At 42.2% G+C, this 20179-nt stretch overlaps 2 protein-coding genes and 1 long non-coding RNA gene across 23 annotated transcripts in view; 1 reads left to right on the top strand and 2 right to left on the bottom strand.

The window, feature by feature from the left end:
• Positions 1-7307, bottom strand: part of SPATA6L (spermatogenesis associated 6 like) — a 157493-nt gene extending 150186 nt beyond the window's left edge. For 12 of the 20 annotated variants that reach the window (XR_008504538.2, XR_008504539.2, XR_008504542.2 and 9 more), the window contains exons 1-3: positions 7154-7307; positions 6931-6975; positions 2612-2749 (exon numbers count right to left, since the gene is read on the bottom strand). Coding sequence is in view for 6 of the 20 variants with exons in the window: in XM_054500950.2 (XP_054356925.2) it covers positions 2612-2749; positions 6931-6975; positions 7154-7228 (258 nt within the window). In the remaining 14 variants the exon portion in view is untranslated. Of the gene's footprint in view, positions 1-2611; positions 2750-2875; positions 2931-6930; positions 6976-7153 lie in introns of those variants that run through there. The other 8 variants (XR_008504546.1, XR_008504549.1, XR_008504547.1 and 5 more) reach the window with 1 other exon arrangement.
• On the top strand, positions 2944-5990 carry PLPP6 (phospholipid phosphatase 6). Its single transcript, XM_054500962.2, has 2 exons — positions 2944-4534; positions 4696-5990. Exon 1 carries the CDS (start codon positions 3001-3003, stop codon positions 3973-3975), a length of 975 nt encoding a protein of 324 aa, XP_054356937.1. The 5' UTR covers positions 2944-3000; the 3' UTR covers positions 3976-4534; positions 4696-5990.
• Positions 7308-17324: 10017 nt separating the features above from the next.
• LOC129043850 (uncharacterized) lies at positions 17325-20134 on the bottom strand. 2 transcript variants are annotated; one of them, XR_008504553.2, is made up of 4 exons: positions 20077-20130; positions 19628-19869; positions 18659-18763; positions 17325-17474 (listed from the first exon to the last, which is right to left on the bottom strand). It is a non-coding gene; the product is annotated as an uncharacterized LOC129043850 (long non-coding RNA). The 2 variants fall into 2 exon arrangements; XR_010123303.1 differs by having other exon boundaries at positions 19628-20134.
• Between the last annotated feature and the right edge of the window lie 45 nt (positions 20135-20179).

Genomic DNA, 20179 nt, shown 5'->3' with positions numbered 1-20179 from the left:
TAAAAGTGACATGCTCAAGTCTCAGGATACAAAATCAATGTGCAAAAATCATAAGCATTCCTATACACCAATAACAGACAAACAGAGAGCCAAATCATGAGGGAACTCCCATTCACAATTGCTTCAAAGAGAATAAAATACCTAGGAATACAACTTACAAGGGACGTGAAGGACCTCTTCAAGGAGAACTACAAACCACTGCTCAACAAAATAAAAGAGGACACAAACAAATGGAAGAACATTCCATGCTCATGGATAGGAATAATCAATATCGTGAAAATGGCCATACTGCCCAGGGTTATTTATAGATTCATTGTCATCCCCATCAAGCTACCAATGACTTTCTTCACAAAATTGGAAAAAACTACTTTCAAGTTCATATGGAACCAAAAAAGAGCCCGCATTGCCAAGACAATCCTAAGCCAAAAGAACAAGGCTGGAAGCATCATGCTACCTGACTTCAAACTATACTACAAGGCTACAGGATCCGAAACAGCAAAGTACTGGTACCATAACAGAGATACAGACCAATGGAACAGAACAGAGGCCCTCAGAAATAATACCACACATCCACAACCATCTGATATTTGACAAACCTGACAAAAACAAGCAGTGGGGAAAGGATTCCCTATTTAATAAATGGTGCTGGGAAAACTGGCTAGCCATATGGAGAAAGCTGAAACTGGATCCTTTCCTTACACCTTATACAAAAATTAATTCAAAATGGATTAAAGACTTAAATGTTACACCTAAAACCATAAAAACCCTAGAAGAAAACCTAGGCAATACCATTCAGGACATAGGCATGGGCAAGGACTTCATGTCTAAAACACCAAAAGCAATGGCAACAAAAGCCAAAATTGACAAATGGGATCTAATTAAACTCAAGAGCTTCTGCACAGCAAAAGAAACTATCATTAGAGTGAACAGGCAACCTACAGAAAGGGAGAAAATTTTTACAATCTACCCATCTGACAAAGGGCTAATACCCAGAATCTACAATGAACTTAAACAAATCTACAAGAAAAAATCAAACAGCCCCATCAAAAAGTGGGTGAAGGATATGAACAGACACTTCTCAAAAGAAGACATTTATGCAGCCAACAGACACATGAAAAAATGCTCATCATCACTGGCCACCAGAGAAATGCAAATCAAAACCACAATGAGATACCATCTCACACAGTTAGAATGGTGATCATTAAAAAGTCAGGAAACAACAGGTGCTGGAGAGAATGTGGAGAAATAGGAACACCTTTACACCGTTGGTGGGACAGTAAACTAGTTCAACCCATGTGGAAGACAGTGTGGTGATTCCTCAAGGATCTAGAACTAGAAATACCATTTGACCCAGCCATCCCATTACTGGGTATATACCCAAAGGATTATAAATCATGCTGCTATAAAGACACATGCACATGTATGTTTATTGAGGCACTATTCACAATAGCAAAGACTTGGAAGCAACCCAAATGTCCATCAGTGATAGACTGGATTAAGAAAATGTGGCACATATACACCATGGAATACTATGCAGCCATAAAAAAGGATGAGTTCGTGTCCTTTGTAAGAACATGGATGAAGCTGGAAACCATCATTCTCAGCAAACTATTGCAAGGACAGAAAACCAAGCACCGCATGTTCTCACTTATAGGTGGGAATTGAACAATGAGAACACTTGGACACAGGGTGGGGAACATCACACACAGGGGCCTGTCGTGCGGTGGGGGGAATAAAGAGTAATGGGTGCAGCACACCAACATGGCACATGTATACATATATAACAAACCAGCACGTTGTGCATATGTACCCTAGAACTTAAAGTATAATTTTTTAAAAAAAAGTGACATGCTCTACTCTGTAGCCTTCCTTCTCCCCAGATCTCCCTCACTGACATTGTTTGGGGCAAAATCATTAGACTTATTAAGGTTAAAACTGATTCCATCTCCAAATTCCAAAACAAAAATGTTAAGAGATTGTCAGTGATGACATAGTAATAACATCAATATTCTATGAAATAGTTTAGTGTGAAGAAGGCTGGTAATGTTTTGACTATTTATATCACCATGTTATTCACCAGAATGGAATCTAGCCTTTATCACTGTAGCTAAATAATCTAGGTATGATCTGAGGAAACAGTAAATCTGAACAGCCTTTTTGTTACAGGATTTTAGTTACAGGATTTAACTAATTTCATTATTTCTTTTTCATTATTTTTCTTGGTCTAATACAGTTTTTTCTAAGGTCCACAGTTTATTAATAATCCCTTTCATAAATGTAATGCAACTACCTCTAACACCTCCAAAAACATTCAGAAATGCTCTCTTTGCTCCAGTTAAAAAATGCCATGGGAGTTCCAAGAATAGGAAACATCAACCAGGGTATTTAGCACTAGATTGACAGAACTTGGCTCAGACCTGCATTACAAAAGCAAGTGTTCCAACTGTGGTTTTGCTTCAAGGCCGACTGCGGTTTTGCACTGTGCTGAAGTGCTTTCGGATAATTTTTTTTAAAAGGAAATTTACGAAATAATGCTGTAAGAACTGTGTTCTTTATAAGAACTCTTAGGTTATCTTCAGACAACAAAAGCCAATGAGAAAGCCAAGATCACCTTTTCAAATCTCATGCTCTCCTGAATCATAATGGGGAACGCAGAGGGAAAGCTGTTTGTCTCCAGGTACTGATTCATGAGGTAGACCCCGAGGTACACATCTTGTTTGCCAGGCAGGAACACTCCTGGGCAAGAAATCTTAAAAAGAAAGAAAACAACAAACAAGAGAGAGAAAACAGGCTTTGCTTTGTTTTGTTACACGGGGCTCTATTTCTCTTAAGCTCCCACAGACACTGACATTTTCCCATCACCTCACTCCCTCACCTGTACCTCCCAACGCCAACATCCTCCCCTCTGCTCTCCTCACATTGGAAATTCCAATTCCCTCCCACGTCTCCACCAGGTGTCACAATCGCGCTCTCGCCGGCTCCTCTCCCCGCCCCTCCGAGATGGTAGTGCGGAAGCGGAAGAGGCTGCAGGGCCGGGAAGCCTCTGTTTGGTCCGGCCAGGTCCCGGGGTCCGGGCCGCCAGCCGCGATGCCAAGTCCCCGGAGGAGCATCGAGGGACGGCCGCTGGGCGTCTCCGCTTCGAGCAGCAGCAGCAACCCCGGCAGCCCAGCCCATGGCGGCGGTGGCGGCGGCAGCAGGTTTGAGTTCCAGTCCCTGCTCAGCAGCCGCGCTACGGGCGTGGACCCCACCTGCGCCCGGCTCCGTGCGTCGGAGAGCCCAGTTCACCGCCGCGGCTCCTTCCCCCTGGCCGCGGCGGGCCCCTCGCAGTCGCCCGCGCCTCCGCTGCCCGAGGAGGACCGCATGGACTTGAACCCGTCCTTCCTGGGCATCGCCCTGCGCTCCCTGCTGGCCATCGACCTGTGGCTGTCCAAGAAGCTGGGGGTGTGCGCGGGAGAGAGCTCGTCGTGGGGCAGCGTGCGACCCCTTATGAAGCTGCTGGAGATCTCGGGACACGGCATCCCCTGGCTGCTGGGCACCCTCTACTGCCTGTGCAGGAGCGACAGCTGGGCCGGGCGCGAGGTGCTGATGAACCTGCTCTTCGCCCTGCTGTTGGACCTGCTGCTGGTGGCCTTGATCAAAGGGCTGGTCCGCAGGCGCCGCCCGGCCCACAACCAGATGGACATGTTTGTCACAATCTCGGTGGACAAGTACTCCTTCCCCTCGGGCCATGCCACAAGGGCCGCCCTGATGTCGAGGTTCATCCTGAACCACCTGGTGCTGGCCATTCCACTGAGGGTGCTGGTGGTTCTGTGGGCCTTCGTCTTGGGCCTCTCCAGGGTCATGCTGGGGCGGCACAATGTCACCGACGTGGCTTTTGGCTTTTTTCTGGGCTACATGCAGTACAGCATCGTGGACTATTGCTGGCTCTCACCCCATAATGCTCCGGTCCTCTTTTTACTGTGGAGTCAACGATGACACCATCTCATTGATTATGGCACCAGGAAGTCTGAAGGTTTCCACATTCGATGATGCCAACCTAAACCAGCAGCCATCCCGCTTGTCCCTCTTAGGCATTTCAGGCTTCCTTTGGGACTTCAGGTGTCCCATGATCTTGATGTGCTGCTAGGCTGGAGCACACGCTGGCCATTACTGAACACAGCCATATTAGGGAAAGCAAAAAAACCCAAAAAATCCTCTATTGTATATTTATTCAACAACTGTTTATGTCTCCAGGACAACTGCAAAGAAAACAAGCTGAGGTGGTTATACTGTTGCTGTTAAAAGTTGGTATCAGTAAGATTTGTGTTTTGTGGTAATCCCTAAATCAACATACCACTAAACTGAACTTCCAGAAAGAAACATGATGTTCATTCTGTAAATATACATACAGACAGGTCATGTACTAATCCTAGTCCTTTTCCTGAGGTAGATTTTAAACAGTATTTTTAAAGTCCAAGACATAGGTTTTTCTAGTTTATTCCCTGAAGATCTGTTGCCACAGTTGGGAGATTTCTTCTTAATCCTGATTTTCTTGGTAAGCTTTTTTACTTTATTATCTCTTTAATTTATTATCTCTATCCATATTTGTGGATCGGGTAGTGGGAAAAGAGATTATAATACTTGTCTTTCTCTCCTCTCCCTCCACCCCTCAAAAGATCTTTATGTATTTCCCCCTACTCCCTAACTGTCTTTTAGCATTCAGAGAAAAAGCAAGAACTTGCTTAAAGAGGAATCACTTAAAAGGTAGGCATATCTAAGATGCTCATAGAAAAGGAAGAATGGGACATGGCCCCATGCTTATTTCTGTTTACAACCTAACATGGCATGAGAGAAGGCAAAGAAACTAAGTTGCTGGGGAAAGTCAGAGGAACTGAAAGTTTGGGAATAGGCCGACCACATATTATGCCAGTGACCAGTATGACAGGAGATGGGGCCATGCTGCCAGTCATCTCCACTGAATAAAGAATAATGCTCCTCTATGAGGGTAATAAAGTGGGGAAAAGGAACGTCTTCTCAATGCAAGAACATAAGCTTTCTCGTATATACCTGTATGCTACAGTTTTTCACAAGGAATTCCGTTTTCTGAGGTACAGCACATTTTAGGTAACAGTATTTAACTTGAAATTCATCATGGGAGTCTGCTGCTATACCAGGCACAAGATAAAACTCCAAAATTTCTGTTTACATTGACCTTTACATTTAAAGCTGTTCATCCATGGTGCCTCTCCAAATCATAAGACCAAAGACCACCAAACGCAGGGTGGACTCTGCTCATTATTCTTTGACCCAGAAAGACTGGAGAAGGTATGTGCTTTAAGTGCTGCTCTACCTGAAAAGAAATCCTTTAAATTACCTATGGAAGTGATGTCCTCAGATAATCTTAATGACTATTTTGGCATTTATAAATAGAAATTATTATGGACTTTGATCTGCCATACTGAGGTTCGGAACTTGGAGAATGGCTGTGATAAGTAGGTTTTGAATGAGTGAAAGCATAAACTTGTTCAGAGTGAGGGGCATACTGAAAAAGGAACAGCCATGCCTCAAAATCAAATCATTTGCATTCCCACAACATCCTGAATACCGACTACCTCTTCACTTGCTAAAGCAGCTAAACTGTGAAGCTCTAAGTGGTTTGGGTTTGTTGTTTAACCTTAGCGAGATCCTTTGTTTTAACTGCAGCAATATTCAAGCCAGATGTTTGGAAGCAAATGATATTTCCTCTTGCAGTGTCCACAAATCTGAATATTAGGGGCATGAAATTAGGCTTACCATCTGGTTCGTAATTACAATTTTGGAATTCTCTGTTTTAGTTGCTGGGGCCTGAGTTTTCTGGCTCTTAAAGCATAGATCATTTCACCTGATGTTTTTGAAGCATCCTAAGTACAGTAGAGTAGAAAACTGATTTCTTTGTTAATTGTACACTGAAGAATGCCTTTTAAAAATCAAAATAAAATTAACCAATAATGGTGAATGAAGTGAGATGAAAACTTGCTTAATTTTTGCCTTGATGAGGAGGGAGACAGATTTATCACTTAGCTTCTCAAGAGTTCCTTCTTCCTGCACAATTTTTAGAGCTTAAAACTGGTATAGCATTACTAATATGGTCTAGCCCTATTTGCTGTCAGCAGAGTGGGACAAATCCAGGAAATTTTGATCACCTTTCACACCCACATGTATGATGAAACCACAGTATTTGCCAATTGTATGGAGGCCAACCAAATTCCATGACAATTTCCTGTTAGCATTGTGCTTGTAGTCATAGCCAGTAGAAAAGCCCCTAGAGGAAAAGCGGCATGATATTCTGTTACTAACTACATGGAAGGATTGGAAAATGGAAACTGAAATAAGAGGGAATGACAGACCCCCAAGTAGAAACCATGGAGTCACTCTGCCACAGCACTTCACTTAGGAAAGATTTGGTAATTACAAAATATTGATTGATTGATTTCCCTTTTGGAATTAGCAAGCCAGAGCCATCACTAAGGGGAAACAGCATAGAAAATATCCGATTGGTTCATAGAGTTGGCAAATAATCAGGAAATGATGGAGCTTTTTAAAATTATTCCCTGGTTATTTAAAGAAGTTTAAAATACTTTCACAAATCTTTATCCAGGAGAAGAAAATAAATTCTACCTGGACTTAATGCGGGGTTGTTTGAAAAGGATTTAAAAATTCACAATAAAGATAAGAAACATGTTAGCTTTAGAACAGAAAAAAAAAAAGTGGGAACAGGTGGAGCTGAATTAAAGGTTAGGAAGTCAGGGAAAACCAATATGGAGAATCTTAAAGACAAAGGTACAATCTGTCCCAGAAGATAATGATGTGTTTGTGGTAAGTGGGGGATGTGGGGGAGGGTTGTTGAAAACCACCTGAGACTATTTAGAGTCCGACTTGAGGTTAAGGAGGGGGAGTTCATCGATCTCTTACCGCCCGGATCTGCAGCTCCACCACCACCTCCAGAGGCATCGTTCCCTGCGTGGGCGAAAGGACTGGAATGAAAAGATCCTTTTGTGCCGAGCCTTGGACCAATTTTTCTTAGTTTAGCTGAATCCCTAGAGCAAATGTTCCCAGAAGCTTCCCCAGTCCCACCCCCTTGTTCCCCTACCGTCCCCCCCAGCCCAGGTCCCTCCCACCGGGACGGGTCTCTCACACTCAAGCCGGAGTGCAGGCTTCCAGAAGGCGGAAGCGTGGCGTTGCCAGGGACACTCAAACGTGCAGTCTTCATCGTGGAACGCGCGCGAGTCCCCAGCGCAGACGCGCGCCCTCACGGTGCGCCGCTTGGAGGCGAGGTCGCTGTTGCCTACGCAGTCCCCCAACCAGAGAGACTAGCCCTGTCTAGCGTGCTAGACGGATAGAGAAATGCTAACAATCCCGGATTTCTTTACATCAGCTCCTGCTATCCCCAATTACCATGTTAAAATGTTTACCGTTTTCATTCTGAAAGTAGAATGAGATCATAGGTCTGTTCTAATTTAATACACGTGTTTAGTATCTGCACGACCCCAAGCCTTGTAGTTTCTGTAACAATTCTCATTTAATATAGTTGCCTGTTCCTAAAAATACTCTTTGCTTATTAAATGTTATGTTTGCTTCGGAAAACATGGCCACTGTCAATAACAAACGTGTGCTAATTAGAAATATAAGGTTAATTCCTAAACATATTTAAAAGTTAGGTATCCCCTGTTAGCAGCAATAGAAATATGTCAGTCTTTCCATAACGGTGTCCAGCCTTTTCTGGGGTTTAGTTTAAGGCAAGCATTGAGTAGCCCAATGGGTAGTTATTGTATTTGCCAAAACCACAGTTACACTGTAAACACTGTCAGAGGTGGTGGGCAGAGCAAGAGTTCTGAATGAGTAGGGGACATTCACTACATCTAATAGACAAAAATGAAGGAAAGGAGCAGGTAGTGGCTCCTTCTAGCAATCCAAAAAATCTAGGAAGGCCAATGCTGTCTCTGAAAAAAGAATTTAAAATCCTAAATTATGTTCAGTCATTTATTCCTAATATTTTGCATTAGAGAGTTATACAATTGGAAATAGTGCAGAAGGATGGTCAAGACAAGATTCGGTATTCATTTTGGTAACTGGAGTTTATTTCCCTGGAAGGGAAAAACTTGGTATGATGAAGAAGGGCATATTGTATCCTTATCCAGTTCCTAGTGCTGTGTCTCTCTGCATACCAAGAGATACAGGTGGGCACCTAACTACCTATAGTGTCCAGATCATTGATTTGTCACTCACAACTTGCTGACACCCAGAGTGATGTGGGACAGGACCTGTGATGATCCTAACAGATAGGTCACCAACACCAATGCTAAGAAATCAAGGAGAATGACAAGCAAAACAAATTAATAAATAGCCAGAGTTGTATTGGGAGAGAAGAATCAGTCTTTATTGAGGATCTGCAAAGTGCTAGGCACATTGCATATGCTAATTCATCTCATCCCTAGAATAACTCTATCAGGGAGATATTATCCCTATTTTACAGATGCAGAATCTGAAGCTAGACAGCATTTTACTAAAAGCCACACACCTAATAAGGGAGCAGCCACATTTGAATCCAGGTGTGCCCTACCACATCACTGGGTCTGCAATATAGACATCCTGTTGATCTCTAGAGACACAGTGTTCCATTCTATGCTCTTCTTAGTCTTAACTCTTGATCTAAATGGACTCTCCTTGCTTGGCTGCTAGGGCACAGCTCTCTTCTGGTTTCCCTCCAACTTTCTGGCCATTCTTTCTTTGTCTGTTTATCCTCCTCTGTCTGGCTAAGCAATGTTTCTAGGTCCTTTCCTTTCCTCACTCTATACCCTTTACTTAGAGTGTCATCCATTGCAGATATTGATTAACACATGTATACAGATTTACATACCCCACCAAGACCTGTCTTCTGCTGCCCCTGACAAGGTGGAATCTCAATATCATATCTTGTATCATACATATAAATATGTGTATCTCCTCTTTGTAGCAACTGCCATAATAGCAGTTTTACATTTGTTCCTGTGACTGTTGATTACTATTTGTCTCCGTAATCTGTAAACTCTGCATGGCTAAGCATTTATACCCTAAATAGGATAGAAGATAATAAATATTTTTGAATATTAAATGCAGAGATGGCCAAGCCAATCTGTGGGGGTTAATGTACATGGATAAAGAGAGGTCCCATCACATGGGGTAAAAGAAATCTGCAGAATTAGAAAGGACCAGGCACAGCTACTTCTGCTAATCTGCTATGATGATATTAAATGAGTTGATGGGGATACTTCACACTCTCCTAATTGTCCCCACCATGGTTACCTGAGGCTCTCAGCTGCTGTGGAGATGTGGCAGTTGCTACACACCCAGTCCCTCTCACTCATCTTGCAAAGTTATTTATAATTGAGGCTGTCCATCTCTGCTGGGGGCCAACAAAGCCTTTTAAGGATTGGACTGTCACCACTTCAAGAGAAAGGCTTTATTACCTGGGTAGATACCTCTTGGTGGCAGCAAACAGATTTCAATGAACAACCGCTATTTCCAGAGAGTGTCTGCAGTGCAGCTTGGCCAGCAGTGACATCAGCATTGCAGAAATGATACAGCAGCACATCCTGTTCACATCCTGGCCCCAGACAAGAAAATGAAACATGCCCCAAATGGGGATTTTCCAAAGAGTAAATAAACAAAGAACAAGAATATGACAGATAATTATGGCTGAGATTTTTTTTAACTAAAAAAAATTAATTATAAGACAAAAATTATAAATATTTCAAATAATAAGTGTATTCATATGAAAGGAAGAAACTACTAAAGAGACAGCACTAGTGGGAAGGGTATGGGAAAACACATTGATGGGAGTGTAAATACATACAATGTATTCGTTTCCTATGGCTGCTTAACAAATTTAGGGGCTTAAAGCAAGACAAATTTATCATTTAATTTTGTGAGAAGTCCAACACAGATCTCACTGGGCTAAAATCAAGGTGCCAGCAGGGCTGCATTCCTTGCCTTTCTGTTTCCTTGCTTTTCCAGAGGTTGCTCGTATTCCTTGGCTTAAACTTCCCTTCTTTCATGTTCAAAACTGGCTACATAGAGCCAAGTCTTTCTTATGCTGCCATCTCTCTGGTTCTCCCTTTCTTTTTTTTTTTTTTTTTGAGACAGAGTCTCGCTGTGTCACCCAGACTGGAGTGCAGTGGCGGGATCTCAGCTCACTGCAACCTCCGCCTCCCAGGTTTAAGCGATTCTTCCGCCTCAGCCTCCCGAGTAGCTGGGAGTACAGGCACGCACCACCATGCCCAGCTAATTTTTGTATTTTTAGTAGAGACAGGGTTTCATCATATTGGCCAGGTTGGTCCTGAACTCCTGATCTCGAGTAATACACCTGCCTCAGCCTCCCAAAGTGCTGGGATTACAGGCGTGAGCCACCATGCCTGGCCTCCCTTTCACTTTTAAGGACCTTTGTGATTGCACCTTTGTGAAACACCCAGATAATCCAGGATAATTTCTCTAATTAAAGGTCAGCTGATCAGCAACCTTAATTCCATCTACAACCTTAATTTCCCCTTTACCATGTAAGGTAACCTATGCACAGGTTCCAGGGATTAGGATGTGGATATCTTTGGGGGCCACTATTATGCCTACCACATATAACTTATCTGGAGAGCAATTTGATAATGTCTATCAAAATGTTTAATTTGACCCAGCAATTCTGCTAAGAATTTATCCCATGGGTATACTTTCACAAAAACATATGGTGCACAATTATTTCTAGTTGAAAAAATGCTGGAAACCAACTAAATGTTCATTAGGTAGGATCAGATTAAATCAGTTATGGTTTAGCCATATGATAGAATATTATGCAGCATGGAAAAAGAATGAGGCAGACAGAGCTATATATTCTAACAGTAAATAGTCTCTAAAATATAGAGCCAAGAAAAAAAAGGCATAAAAAATGTATACAGTGTGCTGCCATTTGGGAGAGAAGGAGAATATTGTATCTACATATATGCTTAGAATATCCCTGAAAAGATATGCTAGAAGCTGCTATTAATGTGTGCCTCTGGGGAGGGACCTGGGGTAGGGAGGCAGAGAGGAAGTTATTTTTTATTGAATATCTATAGGTACTTTAAAAATATATTTTTGCCAAGTACTTGCATTATTTAATCCAAAAAGGAAACCACATTAAAACAAGTAGAAAATGTAAAATAATACAAAGGATTGGTCTGGGAATATAGAAAGAAGCAGGAACTGGCTTCTTCAGCTTTTGGAGCTATATCCTATATACTACTGCATGCCATAAAAATATCCATGCAAGTGTGTCTGCCACTTCTGCTTCCAGTGCAGGGCTTCTTATCCTGTGATTCCTGGCTATCTCAGGGGTCTTAAACCTCCTGAAATGATAGGCAGCATTTCCTACATGTGCATATATGCATTTTTCCAGGAAAAGAGTCTGTAGCTTTCATAATCTGAAAGGGGAAATGTTAGTCAAGTCAGGTTTTACAGCACTGTTCAGTGCATGCTGACTCCTCTTCCTGCCATCGGCTCCCCATCTACAGCAAAAAGAAAGGCTACCTGGGTTATCAGACAAGGCGGCAGGTAAGAAAAGAGGGCCTGTTCTCTCCATCACATCCATACTCCCTTATTAGAGCAAAAGGACAGCTGTATTTCATAATAAGTGATTTTAAAAAAAGACCCTCAAAGTCCTGTTCTAAGCCATTTGTTTATGTCTGGACTCAACAGACTCATTTGTCAGGCCCTACAATCTTTTGAGCAGTGAATTATTCATTAGCAAGTATGAATAACACCAGCAGATTGAGTTTCCAAAGTGAGTTAGTCATTTGCATTTGGAAGAAATGCCTGAAAAGGAAGAAACACAAAAACGAAAAAACACCCAAGAACATGAAATGATCTGGATTATTTCAGTAGTAGTGCATTTCCAGGTCAATGATTTTTTATTTCTTTTAAAGCATGGGCCCAGTCTCAAGACCCAAGAAATAACTGTCTTATATTTGGCCTTCTCCAAAGTCTTTCTCTAAAATGTTCTGTAATAGTTTAGTTTTCTCAAACTCTGATATACAGAGAAGAAAGTTTTACCTTTCTCACTTTTGTATGTATGAGAAAGCTCAATGAACTACACTGAGTTCTTTCCTTGGTTCTAACAAACTGCATAAAGATGAAGTATAGCAGGGTGCAGTGGCTCACGCCTGTAATCCCAGCACTTTGGGAGGCTGAGGTGGGCAGATGACCTGAGGTCAGGAGTTCGAGACCAACCTGGACAACAAGCAAAACCCTGCCTCTACTAAAAATACAGAAATTAGTGGGGTGTGGTGGCACATGCCTGTAATCCCAGCTACTTGGGAGGCTGAGGCAGGATAATCGCTTGAACCCGGGAGATAGAGGTTGCAGTGAGCTGAGACTGCGCCACTGCACTCCACCTTGGGCAACAGAGCGAGACTCCATCTCAAAAAATAAATAAATAAAAAAGATGAAATGTGTATATACATATATACATACATATATATGCACACATACATATATACATACATACGTATACACACATATATAATTTATATATATTAATGTTAATATTCTTTAGGCAAACTTTACATTAGCAGAATCTGGCTGTCACCATATGAACTCACTGATCAATTCCAGCCCCACTCTGCATCATTATAGGTACATTATATGCTTCCCTATGTGATTCATAGGAAGTACCTATGAAGCACATTTACCAAGAAAGTTGTAGTTGAATCTAATCAACTACACTGAGAGTTGCACTGTCCGATAATAAAAATATGGTAGCCATTTATAGCTATCTAACTGAACTAAAACTAAATACATTTATTTATTTATTTATTTAGAGATGGAGTCTCGCTCTTGTCACCCAGGCTGGGGTGCAGTGGCACAATCTTGGCTGACTGCAACCTCTGCCTCCTGGGTTCAAGCAATTCTCCTGCCTCAGTCTCCTGAGTAGCTGGGTTTACAGGCACCCGCCGCCATACCCAGCTAATTTTTTGTGTTTTTAGTAGAGATGGGGTTTCGCCATTTTGGCCAGGCTGGTCTCGAACTTCTGACCTCAGGTGATCCGCCTGCCTCAGCCTCCCAAAGCGCTAGGATTACAGGTGTGAGCCACTGCGCCCGGCCAACTAAATACATTTAAAATCCAGTTCCTCACTTGCATTAGTCACATTTAAAGCACACATACCCATATGTTGCCAGTGGCTACTGGGATTAGATAATGCAGGCAGAATATTTTCATCATCGCAGAAAGTTCTAATGGGCAGCATTGCTCTAGAGTTAACTTCACTTAAAGGAAATATGGAGGACAGAAAAATATGTTAATGACAACAAAAGGAAGCAGGCAGACATATTTATAACAGAACATGGGACATTCCAGCACATACGTGCAGTCCCAGCTACCTGAGAGGCTGAGGTGGGAGGATCACCCGAGCCTGGGTGGTCGAGGCTGCAGTGAGCCATGATTGTGCCATGCACTCCAGCCTGGCCCACAGAGTGAGACCTTGTCTCAATAAATAAATAAGTAAACAAACAAACAAATAAATAAATAGAGCCCGGCGCAGTGGCTCACGCCTGTAATCCCAACACTTTGGGAGGCCAAGGCAGGTGGATCACCTGAGGTCGGGAGTTCGAGATCAACCTGACCAACATGGAGAAACCCTGTCTCTACTAAAAATGCAAAAAACTTGGCCGGGCATGGTGGTGCATGCCTGTAATCCCAGCTACTCGGGAGGCTGAGGCAGAAGAATCGCTTGAACCTGGGAGGCGGAAGTTGCGGTGAGCTGAGATGGTGCCATTGCACTCCAGCCTGGGCAATAAGAATGAAACTCTGTCTATAAATAAATAAATAGAATCTGGGACATTCTATAGGACCCCTAACCCAGTTAATCTGCAATAAGTCAATGGCATTTTTTTTAAAAAAAAGGAAGAGGTGAGGGAACTGATCTAGATTAAAAGATACTTAAGAGACCTCACAACCAAATGGAATATGTGGACTTTGTTGGGACATTAATTCAAACAAACCAAATGCAATATTTGAGACTATCAGGGAATTTTTTTTTTTTTTTGAGACAGAGTTTCACTCCTGTTACCCAGGCTGGAGTACAATGGTGCAATCTTGGCTCATCGCAACCTCTGCCTCCCAGGTTCAAGTGATTCTCCTGCCTCAGCCTCCCGAGTAGATGGGATCATAGGCATGCACCACCACGCCCGGCTAATTTTTTGTAACTTTAGTAGAGACAGGGTTTCTCCACGTTGGTCAGGCTAGTCTCCAACTCCTGACCTCAGGTGATCCGCCCGCGTTGGCCTCCCAAAGTGCTGGGATTACAGGCATGAGCCACCATGCCCAGCCTATCAGGGAAATTTGATTATGGTTTGGACATTAGATAACACCAAGCAATTAATTTTTATATATATGATAAATGGGCATTATATATATATGATAATGCCCTTGTGTTTATGTAAGGCAAATATTAACATTGTTTAGAGACATATATTAAGGTATGTAGTGGTAAAATGATTTAATGTCTAAGATTTTGCTTTTAAGTATTCCAGTCAATGAATAAAAGGAATAGATAAAGCAAATGTTGTAAAATCTTGATAATTATTGACGGTGGGTTATGGATGAATGGGGTTTCTGTAATTTTATTCTTTTTTGTGTTAAAAAAATACTCACACTAGGCTGGGTATGGTGGCTGACACCTGTAATCCCAGTGCTTTGTGAGGCAGAGACCAGAGGATTGCTTGAGGTCAGGAGTTCAAGACCAGCCTGGACAACATAGTGAGAACCCATGTCTACATTAAAAAAAAATTAGGTGGGCATAGCAGTGTGCACTTGTAGTCCTAGCTATTCAGGAGGCTGAGGTGGGAGGATCCCTTGAGCCCAGATGTTGGAAGCTGCAGTGTGCTATTATCTTGCCACTGCACTCCAGCCTGTGTGACAGAACACAATCTTGTCTCTTAAAAAAAATCATAATAACAACTTAAAAAAACCTTTGACATATAAAATTCCCTTCAATATAAGTCTTACACATACTGAAAGAGAAAATATAGTGGATCTATTCACCTCAAATGCAGATGAGATGAGAAAATTATCGTGGTGTGTAATAATGCTTTACAAATAATTCAGAGGGACATCCACTTAAAGGTGAAAAAGTAGCGCTGGTTTTTTTTGCTTTTTTTTTTTTTTTTCAGACGGAGTCTCGCTCTGTTGCCCAGGCTGGAGGGCAGTGGCACAATCTCGGCTCACTGCAAGCTCCACCTCCCGGGTTCACGCCATTCTCCTGCCTTAGCCTCCTGAGTAGCTGGGACTACAGGCACCCGCCACCATGCCCAGCTAATTTTTTGTATTTTTAGTAGAGACAGGGTTTCACTGTGTTAGCCAGGATGGTCTCGATCTCCTGACCTCATGATCTGCCTGCCTCGGCCTCCCAAAGTGCTGGGATTACAGGCGTGAGCCACTGCGCCCGGCCAGTGCTGTATTATAATAGTGATCTCTGCATGAATATCCAAAACAGGAGCTGGCAATTTGAGTATTTCTTTACATATACACACTTCTCAAGAATTTTCCAGGAATCTTCCAAGGAAGGAATCAAATTGCAATTGCACAGCTTTTAACAATCTTGAAGTCATTTGGGATGTGGACCCACACATGGGTTCTGTTTCACCCAACTTTATTAGAGTTCGTGAGTCAGACTTATATGTTACTCTTTGGCTTGTGCTTTGATTTACTGGCATTTGTAGGCTCAATGCTTACATAATGATGCAACACAAGTCCTTCCACAAGGGCTGCCCTTGGGCATTTTGGACTACATAGTCTTTCCATTTAAAAGTAATTTCCACTCAGAAAAAAACCTAATTTGCTCCTTTGAGTTTCAGCTGGCTAGCTCTATGTCCATGGGAGTAATAGGCAAATTATGACCCAAAGCAATTTCCAAGGAATTTTATTTATTATCCAAAATAAGAAAGTAGAAGAGTATGATTAAGTTCCAAGACTTGTTTAAAAAGTGTCTACTGGAGCTGGGCCTAGTTGTACGTGCCTGTAATCCCAGCCACTTGAGAGGCCGAGGCAGGAGGATCTCTTGAGCCCAGGAGTTTGAGACCAACCTAGGTAACACAGCAAGAACTGTTTCTAAAAATAAGTGTTTACTATGCCAGGGCACAGGATTCAGATCCTGAAGTCAGCAATGGCTCAAGATGAGGCTACTTCTGGTATCATTATATCCACTCCTTATCTCCTACCAAAATATACTTCTTTCTATTCCTTTTTCACCATCTTCTGCCTTTATTTAACCTTTTCTTTTATCCTTGTTTCCATTCATTCATTCTCTATCCATTTATTCAGCTCACATTTATTGAGTGTCTACTGTAAGCCAGGTATTGTTCTGAGCCATGTAAGTACAAGAGTGAATAAGAAACAATCTGTGCTCTCATGGAGCTTACATTCTATTGGGGTAAAAAACATAATAACTAAGTGAATGTAAAATAATAGTATGATGAATAGTAGAAAGGAAATATACAAGGTGGTAAAATAGAACAGGTTGAAGAAGAAATGAGAACCTCATTTAGACTCACTGGCCAGATTGGCCTAAGAGTATGAGATTTGATCTAAGATCTAAGAAGAAAAGCATGACCACTAGCAAGCCTTTCAAAGTAAGAGAAAAGGCAAAGGGAATAGCAACTCGAAAGGGCCATGAGTTAGGAAAGGAACTGCCATGTTTGAGGAACTGAAAGGAGTCCAAGAGAGATTTTGGGGTGGGAGAGGGCAAGGAAGGTGTTAGGAAGAGGGTTTAAGAAATGACATTCAGGGCCAGGTGCAGTGGTGCACATCGGTAATCTCAGCACTTTGGGAGGCCGAGGCGGACAGATCACCTGAGGTCAGGAGTTTGAGACCAGCCTGGCCAACATAGTGAAACCCTGTCTCTACTAAAAATACAAAAATCAGCTGGGTGTGGTGGTGCACACCTGTAATCCCAGCTACTCGGGAGGCTGAGGTAGGAGAATCGCTTGAACCCAGGAGGTGGAGGTTGCTGTGAGCTGAGATGGCGCCACTGCATTCCATGCACTCCAGCCTGGGAGACAGAGGAAGACTCCATCTCAAAAAAAAGAGAAAGGAATGACACTCAGGAATTAGGCTGCCACTAGGTTTCACAGGAACTTTATCAATTATGGCAGAGAATGTGATTGCCTACCTTACTGCCACAAACTCTTCCTCCTTGCTAACAGAACTCCAGTTTTGTTTAGGTAGCAATGCATCCAGCTCCAGACAACAAATCATAATTTATTTAAGCCAGTTCTGGCCAATAAGATATAAGGATTTCACTAAAAGGTTTCGAGAAATATCTTTATTTTTCATATGAGAGCCACAAGTGAATAAAGCTGTCTTGCCTCCTTCTCTGTCTTCCTGCTTTAGCTTCTGCCATATTTTGATGTGATGTCCAGAGCTGTAGCAGCCATCCTGCAACCATGATGTAACAAGCCTGAAGATGAAAGTAAACAGATCTGGGATGCTGGGGAGGAGGGATAGGGATTGAAAGAACCTGAATCTTCCTTTCCTTTCCCTTTCCTTCCCTTCCCTTCCCTTCCCTTCCCCTCCCCTCCCCTCCCTTTCCCTTCCTTTCCTTTCCTTTCTTTCTTTTTCGACACAGTCTCGCTCTGTCACCCAAGTGGAGTGCAGTGCTGCGATCTCAGCTCACTGCAACCTCCACCTCCCGGGTAGCTGGGATTACAGGCATGCACCACCAGGTCTGGTTAATTTTTGTATTTTCAGTAGAGACAGGGTTTTGCCATGTTGGCCAGGCTAGTCTCAAACTCCTGGCCTCAAGTGATCCACCCGCTTGGCCTCACAAAGTGCTGGGATTACAAGTGTAGGCCACCATACCTGGCCTGAACCTGAATCTTTAATGACACTTTCGAACTGCTAAGCCTATCCTGGGATCATTCTTTTTGTTAAATACACAGTAAATGTCCTTATAGTTTAGGTTTCTTTTAGCTGAGGTTTCAGTTATTTGCATTGAAAGCATATAATTGATATAGCAGGGGTGAAACATGATATGATTTATGTATTTTTAAAAAAATTCTCTGGCAAGAGTATGAAGAGATTGTAAGGAGCAAGAATGGAACAGAAGCATGGAAGACTACTGCAGTAGTTCTGAGAAGCAATCATAGTGTTCTGACCTAGGGAGTACGCAGTAAAGCAGGAAAGAACATAGATTCAAGATGTATTTGGGGGTAAAAACAGCAGGACTTGCTGTTGGTATGAGAGGTAAAGGAGAGGGAGGAACTAAGGCTGAACTCCAGGTTTTGGACTGGATGGTGATGCCATTGATTGACACGGAGAAGACCCAAAGAAGTTTGGGGAAGGGGGTGAGATCAAGGGTTTGGATGTGTTAAATTTAAGATGTGTATGAACCATTCAAAAAGAGATGACAAATCACCGGGTAGACATGAGTCTGGAGCACAGGGGTAAGGTCAGGACTTGGATTGGAGAATTATAGATACACAGATGTTATTTAAAGCCACAGGAATAGACAGGATTCTCCTCACTGGCCAAAATATGAAGAACTCTAAAGTTAGAGGTCAGCTAGAAGGGAAGAAGACTGAGGAGAAGTAGTGAAACAGGTAGGAGAAAAACTAACAGCATTAGCGTTTATATAGGGCTTACTTTATGCCAGGCACTATTCAAAGCACTCTGTGGCTTCATGGAAGCAAAGAGAAAAATGTTTTTCTTTTCTTCCTCCCTTTCCAGTCTCTTCTGTGACTTTCACCCCTAAATTCAAAAGGTTTAGGTGCAAAAGTGATTCTCAGCTTTTATTTGTAATTAATTTTATAGTAATCTTGTAGTGTTATAATCTTGTACTGTTATAATACTATAATTATAGTATACATTCATTGGAAAAATATTCAAACAGCATAGTACAGGGAAGCTAAATGTGGAAAGTAAAGATCCTCAGAAGCTTTCCTTCCTAGACTCACCCACCAGACGTAATCATTAATAGTTTCTTGCATATCCTCCAGGAATGTTCTGCGCGCGCGCACACACACACACACACACACAGACACGGACGCAAATACCATCCCTCTCTCTTCTCCTCTCTCTGTATACGTACGCATATGTTTAATTCTGCAAGTTGCTTTGTTTAAAACTCCATACCTTTTGGAGGTATTTATATATCAGCATATTTAGACACAATTTACTTTTTTAAAAAAGGGTAATATCCCATTGTATTAATATTCCATAATTTAAGTTCCTCTATCGATGGACAATTAGAATGCTTTTTTTTTCTTGCCACACACACACAAAAATTGCTGCCAGAAATATTTGTAGTAAATCTTCGGATATTGGTGTAAAAATAATTGTTGCATACTTTCTTAGTGGTGAAATTGCTGAATCAATCCGCTCAAGCCTCTCATATTGTCAAATTACTCCTCCTAAAAGGTTATACTAATGACATTCTCACATCATTTCCTTACACATTTGGTATTAAGCGACTTCACAAGTTTGCCAATCTAAATACGTGGGAAAAGATGGCGTCATGTTGTTGTTATTTGGGTCTCTTTATGAGTAGGGCAGCAAGACCTGATTATTAAACGTGCAAGTTCTGAAGTTAAACTCCCCGGGGCTGGATCCTACCTCTTCCTTGTAAAATGTGTGATCTCGGGCATGTTGGGTCTATTTCCTCGTCTCAAAAAAAGGGGATAAACAGAGTACATGTCTTTAGACTTAAACAAGATACGTAGGCATACAGGAAGCCCTTCTTATGCGTTCGCTGCTAGCGGTACTGATCCTAATTTTTTTGAAGCCGTGCTGGCTCCGGTACTTTATTTTTGGTGTACTCCTCCAACTAACCAAGTTTCGCAGAATTCTGTTGTTGCCTGTAATTAGAAATGAGAGGAAAATTGGCTCCGCTTGTTCAAAATTCTCCTCCCTCCGCCCCAACTCTGCCTTAGAATCACTGGTTTAAATGTCAATGTAAAGGAATGAATTGCAATTTTCAAGCAACATGCAAAGTGGACACCTGGTCTGGGTACCTCCCGCCGTTTTCGGTATAGGGAACACCAGATAACAATATATAACGCTACCTAACAAACGTTTCTCCACCCACAGCGCCATTAGCGGTTAAGTTTGCAGTACCGAAGAGCTGCAAGAGAACGGGGCTTAAAACAGGAATACAATTGCTGATCC

This window comes from Pongo pygmaeus, chromosome 13, assembly GCF_028885625.2.
Source record: "Pongo pygmaeus isolate AG05252 chromosome 13, NHGRI_mPonPyg2-v2.0_pri, whole genome shotgun sequence".
NCBI classification, from domain to species: Eukaryota; Metazoa; Chordata; class Mammalia; order Primates; family Hominidae; genus Pongo; species Pongo pygmaeus.
This window is presented reverse-complemented; position numbering and strand designations above follow the sequence as displayed.

Excerpts from the sequence above, each read along its gene's own strand:
- PLPP6 (XM_054500962.2), top strand. The coding sequence starts at position 3,001 with ATGGTAGTGCGGAAGCGGAAGAGGCTGCAGGGCCGGGAAGCCTCTGTT.